This window comes from Helicoverpa zea, chromosome 10 (genome assembly GCF_022581195.2).
Source record: "Helicoverpa zea isolate HzStark_Cry1AcR chromosome 10, ilHelZeax1.1, whole genome shotgun sequence".
NCBI classification, from domain to species: Eukaryota; Metazoa; Arthropoda; class Insecta; order Lepidoptera; family Noctuidae; genus Helicoverpa; species Helicoverpa zea.
In genome coordinates this window covers 6644933-6670261 of record NC_061461.1, presented here as the reverse complement: position 1 = coordinate 6670261, position 25329 = coordinate 6644933, and the positions used below count along the sequence as shown (strand labels likewise).

Genomic DNA, 25329 nt, shown 5'->3' with positions numbered 1-25329 from the left:
CTTTTTAAATTATTTCATTAGGAACTGAGGCCTTTAAAATTTCGAGAGATAAAATAGAATTAATTATATGTATTGTGTAAAAGTGTGTATCAAACACTCTCTTCATGTGATAGTTAGAGGAAATAAATGAAAAACAAATATACTGATTAAAATCTGAAATTAATATAGTACTAGTTTCGTCTTCAACTTTATATAGCACTAAGTTCTTCTAACTTTTTTTATATTTTTATTACGTGGAGCTAAATAAAACTTGCCATCTGCAGATGTTATTTGTTGAGAATAACGATAAATATATGATCGTCTTTGGGGCTGGGATCCTGTTTAAAAAACAAAAAATTGAAATGTAAAAGATATTTTGTTCTCATGAAGTTCGTGAAATGGAAAATGATACACAATTGAGTCAATTGCATAGATATAATATTACACAAGATTGCGCACGCTCAAAATATATATTTACGAAAATGAACTCTATTCTAACGCAATAAGGTACTAAATTGGTTGCATAATACACAGAGGCAAATCCGAGCCGAGAGGGATAGTTCGAACGGAGGCTGTTTGTCTCTTTCTAACACCTTGCCAGCATAAAAAAATGTTGTGATCAAAAGTTTTGTCTTCCCAAAAACAATTGAATCACTTATATTTTTATCTTATTTTAACAATTGTAAGTCAACAAATTAATAACAATCGCATTAATTTATTCGTATTAATTATTAAAACATAAACAACATAAATTTTTATTTTGCTTTTTTTTATTTTCTAGCGGTAACCCTGAACATTCTTGGCGCGTAATCAGCATTTAAAATGTTGTTTATATTTTTTTGTATTAAATCAATTTAAACTATTAAAATGGTGAAAAAGTGTTGCGTTTCTACTTGCAAAAGTGAATCCTATGGTGGTTGCAATATATCGTTCCACAGGTTAGCTAATAATAACATTTTCGTAAACCAAACAACTAGGGTGCCCATGAATTCTTGTAACGAGTCAAAATATGGGTGATGGATTTTAAAACTGTTGTACTATTGTTATAGCTTCCCAAAAAATGAAGAAAGGCGACATAAATGGCTCAGCAGTCTATATATGAAGTAGAAATACAAAAAAAACAGTCTTCACTTCGAATCTTCCTGCTTTTATACTGCTAATTTCCGCTAATTATTAAAAGCCTTTATTAGTATCTTAAGGTCACAAACTGCGTAAGTTAAAACTTCAATACTAATCTGTGTTTAATAATCTTAGCAAATTCGGATTTGTCTCACATAGCTTAATCTCATAGTCACCCTATTAGAAAGGGACAGACAGCCTCCGTACTAACTGTTTCACTCGGCTCGTTTTTTGGGTTTATATGCGCAGTCCTGTTTACTAATATTATGTCTATGGTCAATTGTTTATCATTGTCAATTGAATTGACACTGACATCATTTGACAGTAGCCTTAACAAATCTATTGGCGGGATTTGTTTAACTGTCAGGTTACGAAGTCAACAAAGAATTCATCAAATATCCAGACTGTTAATTTAACTTAACTATTTACTAATAAAATAAGCAATGTCCTCGCTACAGCCTATTCAGGCATTGAGCTTAGGTAAGTAACTTCTACTAATTCCTACAACATCATGCCATTTTGCATGGTTCCCTGCGGCTACTCAAGACTCAAGATAATGTAATACTGTGCTGAGCCGCACAGTTTTACATTATCTTATGAATTGGTCATAGGTTTACAGTCATGACCGCGTCGCTTGAAATAATAATTTCGACATAGACTATAACATGCTAATAAACAAATAAGACATATGGTATGGTATCAGAAGGTGTTTTCATCAGTTCTAAAGGTAGCACTTCACTGACTAGCATGTAAAGTGGCCTGTGTCTGTCTCGATAGCACTTCCCCTAAGACGACCCACTGACCCTTTATCCCTCAGAGATTTTATCTTAATCAGTCCAGCGGTTTTAGTTTGTAACGTAACTAATGCACATTTGCATTGATATTATTAAATCATCATCTCCCATGCCTCTTCCCAACTGTGTTAGGGTTGGCTCCCATTCTAACCGGATGCAGCTGAGTACCAGTGTTTTACAAGAAGTGACTGCCTGTCTGACCTAAACACAGATACTTGGGCAACCCAATATAATCATCAGCAAGGATATTGAGCCCTGACTTTCACCTGCGCAGAAGTGATTTGGTTTATTGCCATAAGTGTACGGTGCTCAAAGCGATCCCCACTCTTCCTCCGAGAGCTCATTATCCGTGCCAATAACTATACCCCTTGGTAAAACTGCTGATTGGTGAGATTGATTAAAAGAAACAAGTATTTTTTAGAAATAAGTCCTGAATCTTTTGCTACACTCTTACCGAAGTTAGTCATTCTTTAGGTATAGGAGTAACTATAACTACAAATGTAGAAACAACCATAAGTTTTTTGAAGCCTAATATTATTAGTTAGAAAAAAAATAGCAGATAGACAAAAATAAGGTACCTATTTTGAAAGTTTCGCAGCTGTAACTATTTATTTATTTAACTTGATGCCACTGTTAGATCTCTTAGGCATTTTCTACTTACTGTTATTTTCCAGATTAGGAACACTACAATTGATGTAGTATCAAATGACATGACATAAAACTATATTTAAATCTATTACTTGTGTATTTTATTTTAATATTAATCATACAAAAATTGTTATAAAATAATTTTATTAACAAATAGACGTATAAACATTATAAATATACATGTATTCATTACAGATTCTGTTCAGCAGCAGGCTTTCATCAAATATTTTCACTCTTTACCAGAGGTAAGTATACAAAACATTACATACTCAACTTTTCATACATACCATACTATCACACACTTATACCACATCAAATCAATCATATCATAGCAAATTATAATTACAAATTAGCTTAAGAAATTTATCATTATGACTAGGTAATTTAATAAATATGCTTTTTAATTAAGAATATCCTGGCATGTGTTCTTTAGAACCAGGATGCTATTTTAGTTTTTGCTTTGGAGAGTTTATTTCCAATAGATTTCCAGAATCCAGCCTTTTCAGTCACTGGCTCCATTTGCGGAGGTATTTCAGTACCTGGATTTTGTACATTAGGAGCCTGTAAATCATTTTTCTGTGTTTTCACTATAGCGTCTTCAACTTTTCCAGAAGGAGGGAAATAAGTTGCTGGATGTTCATATTTGCCAGTGTACTTTGAATTTCGTTCTAAATCATGAGTTGATTTCTCGAGGTATTGGTTTGTTAACTCTGGGTGTGCATGCTCTAAGTTTTCATGTTTGCTAAAACTTTGCAAGTTTTGTTGCTCTAGGTAAGCTTGCTGTCCAAAATCCTGTAAGTTTTGTTGCTCTAAATTGTGATGCAAATTTTGTTGCTCCAAGTGAGCTTGTTGCCCAAAATCTTGTAGATTCTGTTGTTCCTGATTGACTTGCTGACCAAAATCTTGCACATTTTGTTGTTCCAAGTTCTCATGCTGTCCAAAATCTTGTAAGCTTTGTTGCTCCAAGTTCTCATGCTGACCAAAATCTTGCAAATTTTGCTGCTCTGAGTTCTCATGCTGACCAAAATCTTGCAAATTTTGCTGCTCTGAGTTCTCGTGCTGACCAAAATCATGTAAGTTTTGTTGCTCCAAGTTCTCATGCTGACCAAAATCTTGCAAATTTTGTTGCTCCAAGTTAGCTTGCTGTCCAAAATCGTGTAGGTTTTTCTGATCCAGGTTAACTTGTTGACTGAAATCTTGTAGGTTTTGTTGCTCCAAGTTCTCATGCTGACCAAAATCTTGCAAATTTTGTTGCTCCAAGTTCTCATGCTGACCAAAATCTTGCAAATTTTGTTGCTCCAGGCTAGCTTGCTGTCCAAAATCGTGTAGGTTTTGCTGATCCAGGTTAACTTGTTGACTGAAATCTTGTAGGTTTTGTTGCTCCAAGTTCTCATGCTGACCAAAATCTTGCAAATTCTGTTGTTCCAGGCTAGCTTGCTGTCCAAAATCGTGTAGGTCTTGCTGATCCAGGTTAACTTGTTGACTGAAATCATGTTTGTTTTGTTGTTCCACACTATGCTGACCAAAATTGTGTAGGTTTTGTTGCTCCAAGTTAGCTTGCTGGCCAAGATTTTGCAAATTTTGCTGCTCCAAGCTAGTTTGTGGTAAAAATTCTTGAAGGTTTTCTTGGTCCAGGTTCGCTTGCTGCCCAAAATCTTGCATGTTTTCTTGTTGACTGAAATCTTGAATGCTTTGTTGTTCCGTTTTATGATGTTGTTGACTTGACTGCTGTATGTTGTTTTGTTGTTGCAAGTTTTCGTTCGATACATGCAGATTAGACCAGTTCTCATTCTCACGACGCTGTGTTCCTTGATAGTTATTCTGTGTAAGTGTCTTGTTTGTGTTTGTCGCACTATATCCGTTCTGTTTATTCTGATCTATTGGTTTCTGTTCATGTAATCCCAGAACACTTAATTCATGATCGAGTAAATCTGTTTCTTTTTTAGGTTTTTGATTGTTGTTGTGTGTTTCTACATTCACTGGTGTGTCAATTGAGTGTTGGTATGGTTTTGAGTCAGATATAACTTCAGGTCCTATATCTCCGCGACCTGCGTCTGATGAACTTTCCTTTGATGTCTTGGGGTTATTTTCCGTAGTGTCTTTTTCGTTTATGTGGTGCATTAGATCGTAAAAAGGATTCATATGATTGTCATGTTGGTCCTGAGAAAAGCTTGGGCTCGACCCTCCCGTATTTTGTGTCTCCACTTGCCTTGAATTTTCATAAGCATTCTGAGTGTTATTTTGAGTAAAACCTCCTTCGCTGTTATCTTCTTTATCAAATTGTTCAACATTATCTAATTTGCCCCAAATGCTAGAAAGGGGCGAGTTTTGTGAATTCACTCCAAAAGCATTAACTTGGGCCAAGCTTTCGGTGTTTGTGGTTTGTTCATGTCTGTGGTTACTTGCATAGCTGTTCCAATTGTGGTTCTCATGGAAGCTATGGCTTTGTTGAAATGATTGTTGATTGTGGTTAAATTGATGCTGTGAATTTGAATACCCATTATCTACAAAATAATGTCCAGGGTAACTTGGTACAGTAATTTCTGGTAGTTTATGAGATGGTTGGGCATCATCAGTATTAATCTGATGCCAAACAGATTCATCACCTGAGTTATAGTTTACATTGTGATGTTCTGATTGCGTCAGATCTGCAATATTTGCAGTGTTGACAGGCAGCTGATCTAAGTCTCTGTGTTGGGAAATAGAACTAGAAGTTGTTTGTTGATCATTCGAATTGACATCTTCTTTTTTGTTGTGTTCAACATTTTGGAATGATCCAAAGTCTAACTTGTCCCAAACACTCATTTGACTGTGTGGTTTGTTAGAGGTTTGAAAGTACTGGCTGAAAACATCATCGTCAGTCGTGCCAGGCTGGTTTACTTGCTGATCAAATTCATTGGACTTTTCATGATGTTGATTGTGCATATTTTCTTTCTCTTCCTGGGTTTGACTGGTAACTTCCCACTCATTCTGTGCTTCTTGGTCTTGTTTATTATTTTTTAAATCACTTGTGTTTTCTTGACGTCGTCGCCCCAGATCATCTAAATTAAGAACGTCTTATTAATTTCCAATACTTTTTTCAATAAAATCAATTAATTGAATTTTAGTCTTGTTTAGATAATACATTTAAGTAATATTTGATCTGTGGTTATAATATAATGTTTGATATGACATGAACATTAACACATAGTGTTGTTTTCAAATACCTTTTCATGTAATATGTAACACAGAATGTTATTGGATGTTGGTTTAATTTTGTATCGTTAAATTACTCATTTTAAATTTACGAGTCCGTTCATCAAATGTTATATCCTTATTGCTGGAGAAACTGCAATTCCACTTTCTCCAACATCAATCAATTAATTCATCATTGGAAAGCTGGAGAGCTCCGTGAATTGTTACGTATTCATTCTATTTTTGAACAATTAACTGTAGTCAATTTGTAATTGTTACTTTTGTTCTTATAATTCGCTACGTAGACCAGTATTATCTCGTAAATATGCAGCTGTATGCACTAATAAAATGGTAAATATCATAGCATTTAACCATCATGATCTAGCTTAGCTGGTCCAGCGACCGGCCATATTGCCATTTTTTTTAATTAATAGGTTAATAGAGCGATAAAAAAAATCATAAAACCTATCAGAATCTAGAGGTTGTTACGATTTTGTTTGCAATATAAGTATAGTGATAATTGAACCAGCCACCATATTATTAGGTACGCCTTTTACCTTTTGTCGTATTTAACCAAAATAATACAGATGTTTGGAGAGATAGAGGAAAGTATGGAAGTGATGAAAGACAGAAAGTTCTTTTGATTAATTTATATTCGTTTGTTAGTAATACTAAACACTGATATTTACATTAGGTAAATTAGAAACAAATATAAGTAAACAATTATAACTAAGCAAATAAAGTTAGTTACTTTAGTAATGAGCGATTATCAATGCTGCCACCATACTGAGTGATTATTATGTTTACGACAATTTACCACTTACTTTGATTATTTTGTTCAAGATTAGATATTTGCGTATTTACGTCTTGAGGTTTTTGTCCCATGTCTTCAAATTTATCCCAAGCTTGATGTAAGTCGTCCCACTTATTATGAGACTGTTGACTCAAATCTTCTAAGTTGTCCCACGTATTTTGAACCTGCTGAACATCTTCTCCTTGACCCCATTGAACTTGTGTTTGTTGTCCTAAATCCTCTACTTGCTGCCCCAAATCTTCCAAATTTTGGCTTTGTTGCTGCATATCTTGAAACTGATCTGCGTTGTAGGATCGAGCCACGCGAATATGGCCATTTTCGTCACAATCTGCTCCACTGTGATGTGAATGTTGGTAATGTGAGCCAGACGCCGTACCCGCTGTCAATCTTTGGGCAGAGGCGTCGTAGTAACCAGCTGATGCTGGCTTAATGACGTAAGGGTCTCCTTGACGCTCCCACGATTTGTGGTAAGAATACGAAGATTGATAACTTTTAGGTTTTGTGTTCAAATTTTCGACTTGACTGTTCAGATCTGTGCTATATCCACTATTTTGCGCTGCTTGAAGAAGAGAACTGGCATCTTCCACTGCTGCATGTCCTTGATATCTTCCGGCATTGTATTGGGATTGCGTGTTATAACCATGAGAACTAAGGTCTGCTGCAGCGTTGTGATGGCTGGAACCTCTATTGTAACCCGCCACAGTGTAGGCGTTTGCAACATCGTGCGTTGAAGCTCCAGTGTGTTGTGTGTTATAATTTAAACGAGATTGACCTGATGTTGATTTAACATTGGCATCATATCCGCTATATACATTACTTGAATGAGCTCTTTGAGAATCCACTCTACCCGCATCATATTGAGCTGTGTGTGCTTGACTGTCCTCGTAGAGTTCACTGTTTTTAGGGAAAGGGTTTTCTGTAGACGTTGCTGGTACTGGTACGAAAACGGCTGAGGGAATAGTGTCATGTTTTTCCCATTTTTTACGATAGTTAAAAGACGATTCATAATGTTTAGCAGCAGTGGGTCTGTAAACAGTATGTTGAGTATCAGTATTTAAAACTTCAGCATCACTGTTGAGAGAATTTTGATCCATTAAAGAAGACCCGTGTGTAATGTCGTATGTCTGGGCAGCTATTGGTATGGCCACTCTCATACCAGGTCTCCCAACAATTCTCACTGGCGTTGCACTTATCAATCTAGTGTGAATATTTGATCCATAGCCTCCTGAATGTAAATTAGCATTACTAGCGTCAAAATCAGTATGCTGTTGGTAGCCGGCCTGAGCATTATATCCTGCACTGTGACTTGATTGCCTGCCGTAACCATAGGTTCCTTGTGTGTTATCTAGTGACTGAAGGTCATCAGAATGTACATTTAAACCAGAGTGTCCTGTCGCTTGATATCCACTGGCCCTTGAACTGTGTGATCGGCTATTGTAAGCGGCAGCATTGTAAGCTGAGGATGAAGACTGATGTGATGCTGAGCTTCCGTAAGTTTCGCCCTCTTGGAAGTTACGCCCAGCGAGGTTGCTGAGATCAGAGTGACTGGAGCCGTATATACCTCTAGAATTGGCTGCTGTGTAAACGCTTCCAGCTTTCGTATTAGCTCCGTCACCTAATTCACCTTCGACTTGTTTCACGAGGCCACTCATCTGATTTTGAGCTAAGGAGTCCATGTTGTGAGCACGTTCGTAGTTTCCACCCATATTACCTCTCTGAGCTCCATAATACCCGGACTTAGTTCCATCATCCGAGGAGCTCCTTGAATACTGGAAATCTTCCTGTTCTTTATATTGCTCAGGCCTAGCCACAGCTAGAGCCCAAACAGCGCCTAAGATCAAAAGACGCTTCATGTTGATGTGTTGCTCCACTCTGGAATTAACAAGAAATAGACATTAAAGTTTAAATTGAGAAGGAGGTTGCTTAGCACCAGAAAAAGGATTTTTATCCCATTCGGGTATGGGAAGTAATTCCCCTGGAATATGGTTCTAAACAAATGTATTGTTATAGTTTTATTAACAAACCTACACCTAATAATTCAGCTCGAGAAAATTATTTAATTTAGACCGAAACGAACGATACTGTGCATTCCAGAAATGAGAAGAATAGATTGAAAATACATACACATTCAATTTCACCTTAACGTTATATTAAAATTTTACATACACTTTGTAAAGGGTACATCGTTATGAGGTCAGTGGAAACATTATGAAAATTATATCTTTATTTATCGTAAATATTTAAGACAAAACAAAAGTCTACTACGCATATCAAATTTTAATCAGATTAAGGGCAAAAAATATTTAACTAGAGTTATTAACGCATGACGTAACATTCTTTAAAGTTTATGCAAATATCGGAGGCGCGAATATTTCCCAAAAATAATTATTGCAAAACAATTTGTATAAGTAACAGAATGGTTTTGCTGCATAAAAAACGTATCGATTCATATAATTTAAACAGTAATAACAATCTCTACGAACTTATTAATAGGTGTTGAGCGTATCAAGCAATATTTACTGAACCCATGACCATTTTATCAGGTTGGCAAAATATTATTCATTAGGTAGTTATAAGCACGTATAAGCTATTTTAAGGTACTAACTGACAGATAACGCACAGCTTTTGCCGAAAGTCGCGAAAACTCGTTCACAATTTACGAAGGAGTTTTCACGTCACGGCCTTTATCTTATTCATTAAAAAAAAAAAAACAATAATATGTTGTTCGATTTAGATATTTGAAATGAATACCCTTTCCTAGAAATTAACTGTGACATGATTTTCTAAGGGGTAGTTAACTCTGTTAATAAGATTTACCATTTAAGATGGAGAGAGTTAATCAGCACAATATATTAACTTACCTTTTTAAAAATATAAATCAGAGCACTAACACAATTATTTACAATTTCTCACTGCGACTACAGTCCGTCGCTCACTGACATTGGTTCACCAGGACGCGCCAATTTATTGAGCTTTAATATTCTATCTCCAGCCAGATAACCTCATGACCGGAACATGAGTGATCTTTTATTCTCAGAAGCGGGCTTGCAAATAAACTAAAATCTCAACTCCAAAACCTTGAGTAGCCCAATGATCACATTTATTTATATTGGTGATTGTCAATGTAAACGTTTGTGGGCTTAGTGATTCAGTGCAAGAGTGACTTCATTCATAAAACTTGATTTAAGCTAAAGTATAGTAACTTAGTAGCTACCTATTAGTCAACAGGTAACATAACAGCTAAGTCAATAGTAAATTACATTATTCATTTGGTCCGGTTGTACCTTTTGAAATTGGTATTGTTTTACATGTAACGTTACAATACTGATAAGTTTATGTAAAGCCGTGTACACACTACAAACAAGATGAGCATTTATTGAGCCGCTAAATCAAGCCTCATTGTAGCCAAGTAATTGAGATTGAGACCCCCAAAATTGGCTTTCTAGATTGTGCAGATACCTCTTATCTTGTCATAGAAGATATTCACATATTACTGATTCTACATAGAAAGAGTGGCCAACGGGTTGGTCGCCACTCTTTAGTCCAGTTGATTGTCGTCAGGCACTAAATTGCGGCGTGTGCTGTGGTATGTGGGAAATTGATAGACTGCACAAACTTTCTTGACTTGTTGGCCACCCTTGCTAGAGATGTATTAAGATAAATTGTAAGCTCTCCTTTAATAGTTCAACAATTTTGGCTTTGAATGGATTATCAACAACACGCTCCGCGCGCCTTAAGCTAGCCAAGTATGCGATTTGTGAATATTTCTGATTAGATTCATGACCTTTTGCATTTTCTTATCATTCTCTCCGAAATAACTAAATAAGACTTATTTGTCGTCACTTCGTGGAACACACAATCTAATATCTATAATATGTTTAGCCAATGTGTTTTGTTTTGCTTTGTTTATCAGGGTTTTTTATCATGCATTCTAAGATTTTATGAACACAAAATGGTTTTCCAAAAAGGTAACAAACAATGCCAAGTCCTTATCGGGACCACTTTAGTCTTGTTACACACTAATCTTATGAAGTTATGAACAATACAGTGAATAAATTGATTGGCAAATATGATTTTGACTTTCTAGAAATATCTGAATGTAGAGGTATTATTTTTGTAATATTAAACGAGTGAAACCGGGTGTTGAGATCTACGATTACAAAGCTAAAAGCACCAAAACAAGCAGAACAACTTTACATTTTTCTGTATCAAGAAGTGTTTAGTGTACAACAATTATTTTTATAAACGGGTAAAGCTGCCAAGTCAGTGTACTATAGGTAAAAGCAAGGAGAAAAGATAAGTAATTCAGCATGACAATAGCCAATCAGGCAATGTCATTGATCTTATTAAAAAAATAGGGCACCGACGAGAGTCACAAGAACTGGCACTGAATAACTTATAACTTTAACAATATTTTACCCAGACTTGACTTGTTTACTTAAGTTTTCTGTGTAATTTATTATTAGGTTTTATTCTTTGCGTTAATGATAACATGGTTTCTACGGAACTCGCTTTATCACACAGTCACAAATCGTAGCAAACTGACAAGATTTGTCAATAAATAACTTATAATTGGTATTAGGTAGTTTCAACAACATAGAGCTTAGAAGACCTGGCGTTTCTGTAGATAGCTTCTATCTTATTTTCAAACATTTTTTTTTAACTTAACTCGAGATGTTTGTATTTTTTTCTGGTTACGTGAGTATAATAATTTGAGGTAAAAAAAAACATTAAATTTTCAGAAACCCGCGACAACAGTGAGGATTTTTGACCGCAATGACTACTACAGCGTCCATGGAGCTGACGCATCGACCGCAGCCAGGGAAGTTTTTAGCACTGTTGCCAATATCAAGAAGATGGGCCTTGAACCTAATAAGCTCGACTACCTCGTACTTTCCAAAGGAAACTTCGAGATTCTCATCAAGAAACTTTTGCTGGTAAGTCCCACATCCTTGATACCTTTTTTTTGTGGGAAATCATCAAATGACCTTCTGCTGTGGGCTTGCAGCGTGAGTGTCGGACTTTACTGACTAAAACCCATCATGTTCCTTCGAAGGCCTTCTATGTACCAGGGCCGCGGTAACTCTTTCCAACAATCCCGCAGTACATCCTTGATACCTAAATAATAAATCCTCTTTTGTTATGCATAATAATGTTCAGTGTCATGATAGATATAAAAGAACATTGAACTATGTGTCTCACACACGTCGTACATGACGATATGCTGAGGTCAAGTGTTGTATTGATATTTTAACACCTAATGATCCGATACTTGTTATTCGTTTATTTCTTGACAGAGATTTAAGAGAACCAAAATATTATATTTTTTTGACATTTTTTTTTCTTTGTAAACTATAGCTTTTGCCAACGTATCGAACAAAAATATTTCTCCCAATATTTTTCTTCATAGATGAAAAAGACTCAACACTGTTTTAAATGATAGTCAATTAACGTGTACCTAAAGGTAACAAACAGACAAAAACGACTTATTCGTATTTGTGTAGATTTATAATAGCGATGAATAAAAAAACTTAAATATTAATAAATTCTATGAAACGACTTTTTGATTACCAATATTGTCCAACCCTGTCCAAGATTTCTAAGAAATAAAGATCGACCACGAAGTAATTAGGTGAAGGTTAGAATGATGTAGAACCAAATAAGGAAATAAAGACAAAAAAAAAACATGTGTTTGACTGTGTATTTAGTATACTTCTATACTAATAAAAAAAACTACTAAAATGATTTGAAAAATTATTTCGCGCTTTTGAAGCTATACTGTCTCAGAGTGACACAGAGAGATCTCATCCGAGTTTGGCAGAGGTTCTCTCGAGACAATAGCGAAATCGCGGGAAAACAGCTAGTTTGCTATATGTCTAGGATTCTCCGGATTATACTTATCGGTGACCGTTACTGCTACGTTTCCGATAAAGATATTATAATATCGGAAAGGCCTAAGCACGAGTGCGTATGCGCAACGTTTAGTTAGCGCGTACGGACACGTGACCTTAAACTTTATCACGGCTATCTCACGTTTATCTCTCGTTCTCTAGTTGTAAGTAAACACGGATCAGCTTATACACGTTTTAGTTGTAACTACTGTTTTACTCAATTAGATGTATTCGTCACTGAACTTCTTCTTCTTCTTTCTCCTGCCCTGTTCCCAATTTTACTTGGGTTCGGCGCAATATGTCATTTTCTTCCATTTTCCCCTGTCACTCGTCATACTGACACTCACTCCCTTCCTATTCATATCATCTTTCAGGCAATCCATCCATGTTTTCTTAGGTCTTCCTCTTACTCTCCATCCATCTACATTCATACTTAGCACACACTTTCTCACTGAACAAACTGCAGTTATTGGTTATATGGTCCGACACATAATTTGTTATCGATTTTTTTTTTACACATGCACATGCATGCAAATTAAGGTCTAGGAACTTAACTAACTACACTTGTTTTTGCTTTCTGTTAGTCAGAAAAGATTTGATACATTTTTAGATTGCGACTGGATTTTGTTATGTTTATTATTTCTGAGAATACACTTCCATGTTTTTTAAACGACTTAATTATTAATACTTCTAACTATGTAATTATATAATTTAAAGACCAGTATCGCTTGAAATGAAGTGGTCAAGTTAATCGGTCCCCCTAGTACCATGAATCAGCCCATTCCGGTGTAAACCAGATTCTGAATCCGTAAACACAAAAAGCAACAAGGACTAAATTAATCAAACACACACATTATTACACATACCTTCACAATTTCAGGCGATTTTGAATTCTACATCAGCCCTCGAACCGTGTCAACAAAATGCTATCGTGAATTACATTATGAAATACATCGTAATACAAATTCGGTACATACTAAAAAACTTTATGACTCAAAACAAAGATTACCAATATCATTTTCAGAACGAGTAAGACTGTTTTGATACGGTTGAGAACAAAAATTGTAAAGGTTCTGGAGATAATTTCTCATTTCCCCTAAGGTCAAGGGAAACAGTGTTTAAAAGCTTATATAATCCTTTACAGGTCAGGCGTTATAGAGTAGAAATATACGTAGCTGAAGGCTCCGTGAAAGGCAGCGATTGGTCACTAAAATACAAAGGATCGCCTGGCTACTTGTCACAATTGGAAGAAATTCTGGGCGAGGGATTAGGAGCTTCTGACGATACCACACCCTGTTTGATAGCAGTGCATATCAAGACCGATGCTGTTACAAAAGTAATTTTAATTTTATACATTATGTTTTTACTAGAACAGGTCTGAGAAGCCCGTGGGTATGTAACGGCCGCGCGGATTGATCGATTATAGGGCTAAGTAACACTTGGTGCGGTCGGTCTGTGGATGGATGACCATTGACCATCTTGGCATGACGGGTTCATCCGCTTTTCGGAAGGCACCTCTCAGTCTCACTGACCACCATTCTTACCAAGGAGTATCATATGGGTTTACCAACCAGGCAACTGGGTTGAGGAGGTCAGATTGGCTATACACTGGTACTCGGCTGCATCCGGTGTGACTGGAAGCCGACCCCAACATAATTATGAAAAGGTTAGGCAGATGAGGCAGATAATAACTAAAACAAGTAGGTATGTTTAAGGGGGAACATTAATCATAGTGCCTATAATTATGTTAGGTGTTATGTCATGTCCTGTTTATAAAATTAAAACTTGTTTTATGTCGTCTTTATAGAGCAGGAAGCAATACATAACAGGATGCATCTATGACATAATGACATCATGAGACATGATCTCATAGGTCTTGCTTCTATTACCATTTTAAGATACCTAAGGGTGACAAAACCAATCAAGCCTACAAGAAGCATACATTTTAATCTAAATATTTTTTCTAATGTGGTTTCATCCAAGTTTCTCTTATTGTTCCTATTGGCTACTGTGCTTTATCTGACGGCGAACTTTCTTCGTGTATAATTGATTTTTCAAACCATACAGACAGAATTGTGTTGCTGGGAATTCCTTCTTCCCAACAATAACACATACAAAGTGGTGATTCGCGGCCATTTTTGTAAACTTGAGCTTCAAAAGTGCCGATTGTCAGCCTACTTCAAATAAATGACTTATTTATTTTTAACATTTTAGGGCCGACTCCTAGGCGTAGCTTGCGTGACAGCCGGTGACTATCAGATGTCAGTGACTGAGTTCACTGACGATGATTTGCTAACGGAGTTGGAAACTATCACGGTTCAGATGGCGCCTTCTGAATGCCTTGTGCCTATTAGTGAACATGACGATGTAAGTATAGCAGTTTTAATTTTTAAAGAAATAGTTCTTATTTGTTTGTGTCTTGATTAACAGAAGCCTTGATCTTTACAAATGCTGATATGTATTAACAATGGATTTGTTCAATAGTTCAAAAGTGACCAGAGAAACAAACCCGTAACTTATTAGCTAACTTTGATTCACTATCCTAAATAACAATTATGCCACATTCGCCTGCTTTCAGTACAAAGCATTAAAAAAAGTGATGGAAAGAACAAACGTGACTGTAACTAAATTGAAGAAGAGTGAGTTCTCAACTGAAGGGCTTATACAAGATTTGAATCGACTGCTGAAATTCAAAGAGAATCAGCAGCAGGATGCGAACGCATTTCCAGAGACAAGCAAAGAGGTTGCCATGACCTGCTTGGCAGCAGCTATTAAATACTCGGCACTACTCAATGATAGCACCAACTTTGGAAGGTATTGTGTGAAAATTCAGTACTCATTGTTACTGTGTTCTTTGTGTGGCGCAAATCTTCTGCTATGAAACTTTCCTATGTATTTTAAGTTTTCTGTGGAGCACATTAATTTGCATGAAGCCAGCACGTAAATGCAGTTGTGAATTATTTACTGCACTCAGGTTGACATGCCAAAATTGCCACTTATATTGCAACACAAAAAAAAATATTTTTTGGTAAATGAAAAGAATTGGACTCTTTGAGTAGGCACTGGACTAAAAGTAAACAATATTGATAAGACTTATTTTGAAACTCGGTTTAAAAATAAAATACGGCTAAAAATTATGTACTTAGGTAAATATAATAACAACAATAACCTCATCAATTTAATCAATATTTTAAGAAGTAGTATATTTACATGTAGTTTATTATCATGTAGTATAGTTGGGCTTCGTTCCGAGATTGATTTAAAGACGGTTGGTGGTAAATAAACGTATAATGCACACACACGACACACGTATATATGTAATACTAGGGACCTTAGCTAGTGGCACGCGAGCGACGCGGGCGTCCGTCAACAACAGAGCGCATGCGTCGTGCTTCGCGGTTAGTCGGTCACTGTCGGCTCTCCGCGCGCGCCGCAAAAGCTGCGCGGCTGTTCCACTTTTTAATTTCGGTAGCGAGCCGGCGCGCGTCTTAGCCTATAGGGGCGCGGAGGGGCAATAGATAAGGTCCGCGCTACAGTAGTTATAATTTGTAAAACAACTATTCCAGGTTTCGTATATCGACAATTCAAGCTGATTGTTTCCTACACTTGGACTCCGCAGCATTATCAGCTCTCAACGTGTTTCCTGAACTCGGAGACACATCGCATGCGCCTTCTAGAAGTTTGTACGGGTTGCTCGATAGATGCCGCACACAACAGGGGAAACGGTATGTATGGCTAAAGAACATAATATATTTGATATCTCATGAAGTTATTTCAATAAGTCTTTTCCCGTGGTTGTAACCTCATATTAATTGAACTACTTCACCCGGATAAAATAAAGCGTACGTTATACGTGGTATAATACATAATTATTTAAAGCTAAGGGGATACATTTTTTTTCTAGCATTTCCATACAGTGACTTTTTTCGCATTGGCCTCGCAAAGCTGTCGCACAGATTTTTGAATGGGTTCAGTAGCTAGTGCGTTTACCTATTTGTTACAAATGTAGAGTTTTCTAATACGATATAATTCGTAGTTCAGTTAAGTGTTTTTTTTTTAGTAATTAGTAGTTTCACAATATACGAAGACGTTTTTCTTGTTATGAGTCATCAAAACAAAGTTATTGTGATTAAATTTAATAGGAACTTGCTTAGGTCATTCTGATATCATCTTGAGACACTTGTAATGTCATTTTAATAATATAGCTTACCTATTAGTAATCCTTAGTACGTAATATTTTTTTATCTCAATACAAGGACACTGCGCACTGTCCTAGTTGAGATAAAATTAACCTCATAAAGTTAATACGATGGAATTTTGATTGACAGTGAAAACAATTGTACACTGTTTTTTATTCCATTTTGCAAGATATTTCGTATTTCTTATAAACTCATCCTCCGAGCCTTTTTCCCAATCATGTTGGGATCGGCTTCCAGTCTAACCGGATTCAGGTGAATACCAGTGCTTTACAAGATTATTTCTTATAAACTATACTTATATTATAACACTGAATAGTTTGTTCGAAACTTAGGAACTACTGGATCGAATAGAGAAATGAGTTCGGTGTTAGATTAGACTTATCGAAGAAAGCTATAGGCCACTTTTATCCAGATGTTCGAAGTAGTTCCCCTTCCCACGAAGCGGATGAAACTACCCGGAAGCCACTTTATAATAACTATTATTATTTTTTCAGTCTTCTAGCCCAATGGCTACGCCAACCGCTCCGAGACATTAACTTAATTAACGAACGCTTAGACATTGTCGAGTTACTAAAGTCCAACTCCCAACTTCGTTTACAATTGCACGAAGACCATTTGAGACGGATACCTGACTTGCAAGCCTTGGCAAGAAGGCTTACAAGAAAGAAGGCCAACTTACAAGACTGTTATAGAATATATCAGGTAACTGATTAAAAAAAAAAATACTAAAAATGAATGCTATTTTTAACTCTATGTGTATGGGACATAAGCCCATAATTGAAACACGAAAAGATTTATTTTAAGTAACTACGAAATATGGAAATAACGTAGAAGCTTGATAAATTAACCTAACATAATAAACAAATTAAGTGTTATCTTTTGTTACCATGTATAAAAACTGCTGATAGTTAATAAAAAATGCACCCATTTGGTCTTTCAGATTACTTTTTCATAACAAAATTTTGTAAACACATTTTTAAAGTAAATAACATCTATGTCATATAGTTTTAATGATATTTATTAGATCTCTCAATAAGAGGCTTTGATAACTTGATATTATTCCTAGTATAATGCAACATTTCTATGTATTGAATTTACAAAATCGTTCAGTTTTACATATTGATGAGACAAGACGGTTTCAGGAAATATTTTTGCCAAGTTTATACTGAAACATATTTACTTGTTCATTTCATCTTATTAAACCAGTAATTGAATAATTCCAGGCTATCAACAGACTGCCATCTTTACTGCGCTGTTTAGCCGAAGCGGAGAACCCAACAGTTCACTCATCGATTACTGAACCAATCTCAGAGCTGAATGAAGATCTCGGCAAGTTCCTCGAGATGATAGAAACTACCGTTGACATGGAAGCTGTTGACAGAGGTAAAATTATTACAACTTTAAAGCCCCCAATACACAATGGTCTGTGATGAGCCTCGCTTTGCAATGCACAATTGTAGGCCAAGATCACTCGATGTTCACACAATGGCGCATGGCTCATTGCTGCCTGGCAAACCACTTGCGCTGGACTTCGAAGTAATTACGGCTGCGGCTATTTATTTGTATACTACACTACTACATTTAATTTATACTATACTATCCTCAGCGGCTGGTGATGAACTAAACAATGGCCGATTGTGTAAACACCACAGGCCATGCTACGCCACGATTCCTTTGAAGTGTGTCCAAAAAACCGACAACTCCCCGATTGCACGCCACGATTGACAATTGTCCGCCATCATATACCTATACCCCCTGTAGACAATGGTGATGGCGTGTAGTAGTCACGCATGGGCCATCGTGTACTGGGGGCTTAAAATTCTGTAGGTACTTCTGTCCTAATATTAAAAAGAGGCAGCATTTTTTTGCTTGGTAGTAGGTACCCTTTTTTTTTCCGACGTCAAAAATCATCAAATGACCCCTCCCGCTGTGGGTTAGCAGCGGTGAGGGAGTGTCAGACTCTTACTGACTAAAAACCGTCGTGTTCCGTCATAGGCCTTTTATGTACCAGGGCCGCGGTATCTCTTTCGAACAACCCGCAGCCCCGGCAGGCCTTGGCCCTGCTGGGCCCCGCTGGGGTTGCTGACATCTCTTTGAGGAGCGCGTGGAACAACGCGCGCCGTCGACACGGGTCTGTCGTCTAAGTAGACAGAGGGACGATGAGCCACCCGAACTCACCGCCCACAGACCCACGCCTACGGTGGCCGGGAGTCATCTCGCGACACCCGGCGCCCATGGTGTCTACCTGGTCCAGCGCGGCGGCCGGGATGAGAGGTGCGAACTCTCTGGCGTTCCGCGTCCTCCTTCTCGAGCATGACCGCTTCGCAGAAGGAGGCGACGGCATCCCATTCCCTCTCGCCCCGGACCATGGCCTGAACCAGGGCCGGACGCGAGAGGTCGCCGCCGCCCAAAGCCTCGACGAGGACCCGGCGGTGCCCCTCCCATGCGGGGCACACCTGGACTGTGTGGACCACCGTGTCCTCGGGGCTGTCCGCACAATGGTGACACCCGGGCGCCTCCTCACGACCGATGCGGTGCAGGTACCTCCCGAAACAACCGTGTCCGGTGAGGACCTGCATCACGCGGTACGTGAGGGCGCCGTGACTCCTCCCGAGCCACTCCTCAAAGAGGGGACTTACCGCCACGATGGTGGCGTGCCCTTTGGTAGTAGGTGGGTACCTACTACCAAAGGGCAAAGGTAGTTTAAGGTAGTTTCAGACCAGCCACTGAACCGGATTAAAAAAAAATTCGCTGCTAGAAAGCTTGTCATGTTATTCGGAAATAGCGTGTATTCCCGAGTAACATTGGCTATATATTAACCAGGTATGGGAATAAGTTCCCCTGGGACGTGGGTAATATCGCAGGAAAACAGATAATGCTAACACATAACAACAGATGCATTCTATTGTTAGTCCAGCTCTCGCAATAACTATGCTTTATGCAGACAAATTAACTAGGATTTTTTTTTATTACTAACTAGCCGTTTTCTCGCGGTTTCACCCGCGTCCCGTGGGAGCTACTGCCCGCACCGGGATAAAATATAGCCTTTGTTACTCGCAGATAATATAGCTTTCTAATGGTGAAAGAATATTTAAAATAGGTCCAGTAGTTTTTGAGTTTATCCATTACAACCAAACGAACGAACAAACAAAGTTTTCCTCTTTATAATATTAGTATAGATTCTATTGATCAAATGTTGATAGCAAATCAACAGCCGATTTTGATGCCAAAAAAATATTATTTCTTCTTACTTTCACTCTTAATATTCCAGGTGATTTCCTCGTAAAGCCATCGTTCGACGAGCAACTACAAAGCCTAAGTGAACAGTTGGAACAAATGCAATCTTCAGCTGACAAAGAACTAAACAAGGCCGCTAAAGACCTAGGCCTCGATGCAGGCAAGACTATCAAGTTAGAGAGTAACCCACAGAATGGATTCTGTTTGAGGTAAGTTTTGAAGAAGTTTTAATTGAATTTCAGCTTGACAGTCAAAGTAAAAAAAGTATATTTTAAATAAGCCTATTATAGCTCTTTCGAAACGTCAAACTAGTTGCACGGTTCTTAAGAGTTCGTCTAATGGAGAAGAACCAGCAAGAAACTCCATGTTCACTCTTTTTAAAAGAAAATTGAATTATTTACAATACTCTTCTATCTATATATGTTGAGAAAACATAATGACACGAAATGAAACATTTCATTGTGCTGTCATTTAACTATGGGCTTCGATATTGTTCTTTCGAGACGGTTATCTCTTACTAAATCTATGAGATCTTAGCTCAATGGCGATTGAGTGGTGGAATTTAATAGACGTTAAAACTTTTCTGTCAATCCATCACTATTTTTTGCCGTTTCTCTCCGAATATCAACACTTATAGCCAACACTTACCGTCGTACCACAAAAACTTTTAAACGTCTGTAGAACACTTGTCTAAAAAAATGTCAGATTATGGCGTTGAAATAAGGTCTGTTATGCAGCCACATTTTTTTAGACAAGTGTCCAACGGATATTTAAGATTTTGTCGTAAGTCTGATTGTGTTTAGCTCTATGTAATGAAACAAATCTTTTTACAATGTACCTGTTATCTTAAAGAGTTTTGATTCGTCTTTATAGAGTAACAAAGAAAGAAGAGCAAACTTTACGCGGAAATAAGAAATATACCGTTATAGATGCTGTGAAGGGAGGCGTGAGATTCAAAACTAAAGCGTTAGAGAATATCACTGAAGAATATACCACGATCAAAAGTAATTATGAGCGGGAACAAGATAAAGTAGTTGCTGAGATAGTTGGTATTGCAGGTAAGGAAAGACTACCATCGAACAAGTGGATTTTATTTTATACACCCGTTTGTTTGAACAGAAAAAATAACAATAGTATTAGTTTACATTTTTTATGTATTTGCGAGACCAAATTACCGTATTGCAAACTTTTTTTGTTCGTACTTAAATAATGGCGTCCTGAGAAAACAAAGATGGCTTCTAACTTATTTTATTTTGATCTCGGGGCACCTTTTAACTGTAACGATAACTGAGCTATTTTCAATTGACAAATCTCCGATTTGACAAATGGGGGACTAATATATGGCGGGTTATGGTCTGGTTATATTTAAAGTTAAATGGTGGAACTCATCCTTAGTTACCTTTTGTTTAATATCAATCTTCTCTTAATAAATGACCTTATATTATTTACATTAATTTGCAGCGGGCTACTCAGAATGTTTATTCTGTCTATCACACATATTGTCTCGGCTCGACGTGTTAGTATCGTTCTCAGTGGCGGCGGCTTCAGCACCACATTCCGCGTACATTCGACCCACTATTACTGAAGATCTTAATGAATTGGTACTGAAGGAATTAAGACATCCTTGCTTGGAAGTCGCTGAAGGCGTCTCTTATATACCTAATGATGTTGTGTTTAAAAGAGGTAGGTTGAATAAACTTTTTAGATAATGGCTTCTTTTTAATAGTCTTAAGGATTAAGCACCTAAAACGGTTGCGACTTATGAGCTATTTGGCAACACGAGTCATAATTTACGAGCGCATCGCGTGGTCTTTTTCTTGTTTCAACATCAATAAATGTATTTTTTCATACGAAATATAATGTCAGTCTCAAAAGGACTAAAGTTTATATGGGGACTTGTCAATGACAATGTCGCAGTCATCTCGTTGAAGCTTCTACTTGATGGAACCACTTGCGCCTTCTTTAAATGACCACATTCACGTACATGCCTTTTAGAGTCGGCTACCAGTCTCACTTGATGCAGCTGAGTACCAATGCTCAACATACTGCATATTATTTGACCTCCTCACACTTATAAGACTTTCTGGTTTCTGACTACCCGTAATGTCTGCTAATGAGAAGAATACCAATAAACATTTTTATTGGCTGGGACCCAAAAATTTTACGTGCCTTCCGGAACACGGAAGAACTCGTCATAAAAAGATGGTCTCAACACAATCCGTCAACAGACCAACTGCGACGAGCGTTGTTTACCCTTATGAGGGATCAATCCGCGTGACCATTACATAGCCACATGCTCGTCTTTTCAGAAAATGGATAATAAAGTTATAAACAAAAACATTACAGGAACAGGCGTAATGCACATAGTAACAGGCGCTAACATGGGCGGCAAGTCAACGTGGATGCGTTCCTGCGGCGTCGCCGTCGTGCTCGCCCATGCCGGGTGTCCCATACCCGCCGCAGCAGCGAAGATACCTAGACTGAAGGCTCTGGCCGCACGTATCGGTGCGTCTGATGCCGAGGCTAAGGGACACAGCACGTTTATGAGAGAAATGATTGATACTGCTGCTATACTCAGGGTATGTTTGTAATGTCTTCTTCGTGGAAGATCGATATAGCATTTCTCAGTGATGTGGCATCGTGTATGTTATATCGTTAGTTTTGTCCACAACAAATTACAATAGTGAAATCAATTAAAGTCTCTATGGACTAATGGTCCTAAGTTATTTGGGGCATAATAAAGTTTTCCGCTTACATTTCTGTCAGTGGTCATACTCATATTTGTTTCCTTCTTTATTCATGTTCTCTTTCAGAAAGTCAAGCCATCTTATCCTTGGTATAAAAAAAAATATGTAAGATGTTTTATCACACGAAAGGGGTGAACTCTACTTGTGTGTACCAATGGATACTGAAGAAAATTCCATACAATTCCATACCACAGTGCATAGCCTTAGGACCCTTCATTCATAAAAATCTTTTTTATTTCCAAATCTGAAACATTTTTTAATATATGTTTCAGACAGCAACACCAGACTCGCTGGTCTTGATCGATGAGTTGGGACGAGGAACTTCCACTTATGAAGGCTGCGGTATAGCTTGGGCCATTGCTGAGTAAGTTTCATGTATTTATTATTTTATTTAGGTTAGCAACATAGCTAATTATTCTTCTATAGGCTTCTGTGGAAAAAAAGGCGCAGGATTAAAAGAAAGTGTGTTATAAAATTTTATTGAATCTGTATTTGTATTTGAGGCCACAAATATTCATTTCCTACTGGTCTGGTTTGGGTGAAACTTTAATCTGAAAAAAACGCGCTTATTCAAAGTAAGCTGAAAAACAGCATATTTGTATGTCAAAACAGAATCCTTTATTGTACGGCCCTCTAACATTATACAATATAAAATTTAATGAACAATATTCCAACAGGGAACTAGCAACAAAAAGCCAATGCTTCTGTCTGTTCGCGACCCACTATCAAGAGTTAACCCGGTTAGCCAGCACCCACCCGGGCGTCATCATCAACTCTCACGCCGAAGCCTCGGTCGTCAACGGCCAGTTGTTGCTGCTGCATCGCATCGCTCCCGGACCAGCCATGCATTCCTTAGGACTGCACGTCGCGAAGCTAGCTGATCTCCCTGATTCTATTATTGAGGTGACAAATCCTACTTTCTACTATCCTTTTTTTTTTGTTTCATCTGATGAAAATGCCTGACGTATACACACACCGCCCGGGGAGATGGTGAGGTTATGTGGCTCTCGTTAATTCAAAGTTATCACGAGTTCCCTATAAAATCTCTTTATATTTCGAACTTGATCAACACTTAATAATTCGAAGTTTTGTTTATTTTCTCTCACAAATTTCAAACCATTTCATATTTCAAAAACTCGATAATTCGTAATATTTTAAGAGTCCCTCGAGTTTCGAATTAACGAGAGTCGACTGTACCTACAATACCTGTGCAATTGAAGAATCGTCCCCATCCCGGCACCCGAACCTGCTGAGTAACACTAAAGAATTTGCCAAACTATAATACCTGTAAATTTTTTGATAAAATATTTAGAATTATCTAATAAAATCAATTTCATTACAGTATGCTGAAGCTAAACAGGCGCAACTTGAAATCAACTTGTTCGACGTAGAAGCAGCTGTCCAATCTGAAGAAACAACGGAGGGTCACAAATTAATTGTAGAGTTCTTACGTAAGTGTAAACAAATACAAGAAAGTTCGCCATCCGATGGCTTGATGATGGAGGAAATAACGAAACTAAAACAAGAATTGTTGCAAACTCAAAATAAATACGTGGAATCTCTTATGGCATAAGTTTCTTCTTGTGATAATAAATAACTTTTTACATTTTTTTAATCATTGCATTTCATTATTAACCACCAAGTTAATTCAAACAGTTTTTTGAACAAACAAGCACACCACGAAACGTACCTGGGAAACATTTCTGGAAGTTTGAAAATTGATAATTTTAAAGATTTTGAGGTGTTATTTTTCGAATTACCACTTCGTATCTTACCTGCTATATTAGTAGCGGAGTGCCCGATAAGTTTAAAACTGCTATTGCGATTACATTGTAATCAAATCTTCACATTATTAACTTAGCAGAATCGGGCCCCAGCTCCCAACCTTCAATGGAAGAACTCGTCATGACATGAAAAGCAAAAAAAAACTAATTTTAGGCGCATCGGCCTAGAAGTCGGTGTCTAATGGGTGTATCTATCTAAGTTTATTTCGCCACCGACTTCTAGACCGATGCACCTAAAATTAGATTTTTATGGCCTTACTACAAAAACTTTAAACCCTGTTTTACACTTGTCTAATAAAATTTTGGCTGCAAAATGAACCATATGTCAACGTCATAATTTGACATTTTTTTAGACAAGGCATAAACTGACGTTTAAAAGTTTTTGTGGTAAGACGGTTAGTGTTTTTGGAAGTAGGGTTTTTTTTTTGTAATAAGTTTTTTATTTTTGGCTTTTCGGTGATAAGCAGTTGTCATTATTCGCATTAGTGCAAAAGTCTCGTCAAGACGAATAATATACGCCCAAACATGAGGTAGTTAACATGTTCAGTAAAGTTATCGAGTTCTCTCGACCTTCTCTGGTCTCCATTATCAGGTCAGCTCCAAACCTTCACTGTTGAATAGTGCTATCGGGCATATACACCAAGTGTCAAGTGAGTGTCAAGTTTTTACCCTATGTACGCCTACAATTTTCGAAAGTAGAAAAAAATCGAATTGAGAACCCCCTTTTTTGAAGTCGGTCACCCTTTCACGGACCGACCGCGCCAAGCGGCCTATGATATTATGATCGATCGATCCGCGTGGCTTCGACTTAGCGACGAGCTCTGTACTGAGTAAGGGTCACGTAAGGGTAGTTGCACTGATCTCTCACAGACTGTAGGTAATATCTTTGGCTAGAAAACGCATAACCCCTGAGTGGGTATAGGGAAAGAGAATTTCTATTTGA

General features: G+C 37.4%; 2 protein-coding genes across 2 annotated transcripts; one reads left to right on the top strand and one right to left on the bottom strand.

Annotated features, from left to right (window-relative positions):
* Positions 1-1427: 1427 nt before the first annotated feature.
* LOC124633708 (DNA mismatch repair protein Msh2) lies at positions 1428-24217 on the top strand. The gene is made up of 16 exons (XM_047169016.1): positions 1428-1578; positions 2736-2785; positions 11271-11465; positions 13564-13755; positions 14634-14786; positions 14998-15233; positions 15986-16144; positions 17113-17320; positions 17842-18001; positions 19890-20064; positions 20729-20913; positions 21317-21538; positions 22202-22434; positions 22875-22966; positions 23280-23505; positions 23945-24217. The coding sequence occupies exons 1-16, from the start codon at positions 1542-1544 to the stop codon at positions 24173-24175; spliced, it is 2754 nt and encodes a 917-aa protein (XP_047024972.1). The 5' UTR covers positions 1428-1541; the 3' UTR covers positions 24176-24217.
* Positions 2619-9592, bottom strand: LOC124633706 (homeobox protein 2-like). Its single transcript, XM_047169015.1, has 3 exons — positions 9390-9592; positions 6539-8400; positions 2619-5581 (listed from the first exon to the last, which is right to left on the bottom strand). Exons 2-3 carry the CDS (start codon positions 8379-8381, stop codon positions 2970-2972), a joined length of 4455 nt encoding a protein of 1484 aa, XP_047024971.1. The 5' UTR covers positions 8382-8400; positions 9390-9592; the 3' UTR covers positions 2619-2969.
* Positions 24218-25329: the final 1112 nt, after the last annotated feature.

Bases quoted from the DNA above. Each gene is read 5' to 3' on its own strand.
- LOC124633708 (XM_047169016.1), top strand. From the start codon at position 1,542: ATGTCCTCGCTACAGCCTATTCAGGCATTGAGCTTAG. The intron at 14,787-14,997 runs GTAAGTATAGCA...GCCTGCTTTCAG, and splicing joins CTATTAGTGAACATGACGAT to TACAAAGCATTAAAAAAAGT. The intron at 20,065-20,728 runs GTAAGTTTTGAA...TCGTCTTTATAG, and splicing joins CAGAATGGATTCTGTTTGAG to AGTAACAAAGAAAGAAGAGC.
- LOC124633706 (XM_047169015.1), bottom strand. From the start codon at position 8,381: ATGAAGCGTCTTTTGATCTTAGGCGCTGTTTGGGCTCTAGCTGTGGCT. The intron at 5,582-6,538 runs GTAAGTGGTAAA...TTCTTAATTTAG, and splicing joins TCTTGAACAAAATAATCAAA to ATGATCTGGGGCGACGACGT.